This window comes from Apium graveolens, chromosome 10 (genome assembly GCF_009905375.1).
Source record: "Apium graveolens cultivar Ventura chromosome 10, ASM990537v1, whole genome shotgun sequence".
In the NCBI taxonomy this organism is placed as follows: domain Eukaryota; kingdom Viridiplantae; phylum Streptophyta; class Magnoliopsida; order Apiales; family Apiaceae; genus Apium; species Apium graveolens.
In genome coordinates, this window is record NC_133656.1 from 212,748,037 (window position 1) to 212,750,685 (window position 2,649).

General features: G+C 41.5%; 1 protein-coding gene across 1 annotated transcript; it reads left to right on the forward strand.

The window, feature by feature from the left end:
* The first annotated feature begins 915 nt into the window (after positions 1 to 915).
* Positions 916 to 1,287, forward strand: LOC141691763 (uncharacterized). Its single transcript, XM_074496521.1, has one exon. The coding sequence runs from the start codon at positions 916 to 918 to the stop codon at positions 1,285 to 1,287; it is 372 nt and encodes a 123-aa protein (XP_074352622.1).
* The last annotated feature ends 1,362 nt before the right edge of the window (positions 1,288 to 2,649 follow it).

A 2,649-nucleotide genomic window follows, 5' to 3' on the forward strand; every position in this document is an offset into this window, starting at 1 on the left:
AGCAGTCGGGTGTTCGAAAAGACTACCAGCGATTTATATAAAATTGTCCAACGAAGTAGGGAGCCATTGCGTGATTACTTGATGAGATTCAACAGAGAGAAGGTGACCATCACCAACTGTGACGTCCCTACGGCTATTGAAGCATTCCGGAGGGGGTTAGAACAGGAATCCCCACTCTATGAGGAATTGATAAAGTATCCATGTCGAACAATGGATGACGTACAATCCAAAACTATGGCGCAAGTAAGATTGGAAGAAGAGGGAATGGAAGAGGACGAGAAGTACTACAAACCGTCAAGAAAAATTACGACACCAAGATTCAGGGATTACAAGCCTTATAATAGACCTAAAAGAGATGAAGTATATGTCAACTCGACACGAGAATCTAATGAATGGAAGAGGGAGGAACGTAGTGACTGGAGAAAGGACCCCAACTTGCCACCAACTTATGACAGCTATGGCTTCACGATAACGCCTTCAGCCATGATGAAGGAGTTTACCAAATTGGAGTTTACCAAATTGGGAGGTATAGTAAAGTGATCAGTGAAGAGCAATAAATCTAAAGCGAACCCGGATTCCAAACTATGGAGCGACTATCATGGAGTTTACAGACATAAAACTTATTACTGCGTGGCTTTGCGAAAAGAGCTACAATTTCTGACTAGGAAATGATATATCACGGAATTTATGGCGCCTAAGAAGACGTCTTATGTTAGGAAGGACGTGTCGCCTAGAAAGGACAACATGACACCATTAAGATAGCCACCGCCTCCACCACATCACAAGTTGATTAACTTCATCTCAGGAAGGTCAGAGATATGTGGATCAACATATTCACAGGCTAAGAGAGCATCCAGAGAAACAGACATACGAGTCACATAAGTAGGGGTTGGCAATGACAGTCTGCCGTCCTTAATGTTTGACGAAACGGACAAAAAGAACGTACGAGAACCACAACAAGATGGACTAGTCATTCCATTACCTGTGGGAAATTGCTTAACCAAAAGAATATTGGTGGACAATGGGAGTGCTGCCAACATAATGATGCTTAACATGCTAACACAAATGGGATTGACGGAAAGTGATATGATCAAGAAGTCGATAACACTGGTGGGATTTAGTGGTGAGATAAAACACACATTGGGCGAAATCACATTGCCAACATATGCCCAAGGGGTTAATCTCCTGGATAAATTTTGCATAATCGATATGGATTTGAGTTACAATATAATCATGGGAAGGCCTTGGATTCATAACTTGAAGGCAGTGTCATCCACATATCACTAAGTGTTAAAATTCCCAACACCATGGGGAGCTCAGGAAATAAGAGGGGATCAAAACATGGCTCGGGACTGTTACATGACATGTCTGAAACCAACCGTCCAACATCATGGAAATGAGACGCCTATAGCTATAATAACAGGACCGGAACGCTTGGTTGAAGTAGATTTGAAGACGGGAGACAAGAAGGTATTAATAGGGGAAGACCCCTCCCCAACAATTGAAGCTAACTTGGTAAATTTCTTAACTATGAGGTTGGATGCTTTTTGCGTGGGAACATGACGATATAACATGAATAGATCCAACTGTCATCACACACAAGCTAAACGTGGATCCTAGCTACACACCTGTCCAGCAAAAATGAAGGAAGTTTGCAGCTGAAAGAAACAAGATAATAACTGACGAGTTGGAAAGGCTCATCAAAGCTGGGATGATTAGAGAAGTTGATTACCCTGAATGGTTAGCAAATGTCGTCATTGTACAAAAGAAGAACGGTAAATTGAGAGTTTGTGTTGATTACATAGATTTAAACAAGGCTTTTCCTAAAGACCCATATCCACTACCTCATATCGACACCATGGTAGAATCGACGGCTGGTCATGAATTGCTCACATTCCTGGATGCATCGAGTGGCTTCAATCAAATTCAAATGGAACCATCTGATTGTGAAAAGACGGCATTCATAAGGGACAGGGGGATATATTGTTATTTGGCCATGCCTTTTGGACTAAGAAATATTGGGGCTACATTTCAAAGAGTTGTCAACAAAATGTTCAAACATCGAATAGGGCAGATGATGGAAGTCTACATTGACGACATGGTTGTCAAGTTTGTTAATGCGGAAAATCATGTTCGTGACCTTCACGTAGTATTTGAAATACTAAGGTCATACGACATGAAGTTGAGTCCATCCAAATGTAACTTCGTCGTATCATCAGGAAAGTTTTTTGGACACATGGTGACAAGAAGAGGAATTGAAGCAAGTCCAGAACAAATTAAGGCAATTTTCGAATTGAAAATCCCATCGAACGTCAAAGACGTACAGAAACTGACAGGACGAGTTGCAGCCTTGAACATGTTTATTTCACGTTCGTCAGATAGGTGCAAGCTTTTTTATGATGTGTTGAGAAAGAACAAGGGATTCATGTGGTCTGAAAAACATGAGACTGATTTGAATGACTTGAAGAGTTATCTAACTACACCACCACTTTTGTCCAAACCCATTCAAGGAGAGGACCTGTACGTGTATTTGTCTGTGTCTGATCATGCAGTAAGTGGCGTCCTCGTTAAAGAAAATGAAGGTGTCCAGTCGCATGTGTATTACGTCAACAAGAGCTTAGTAGATGCGGAAACAAGGTACACGCCTCT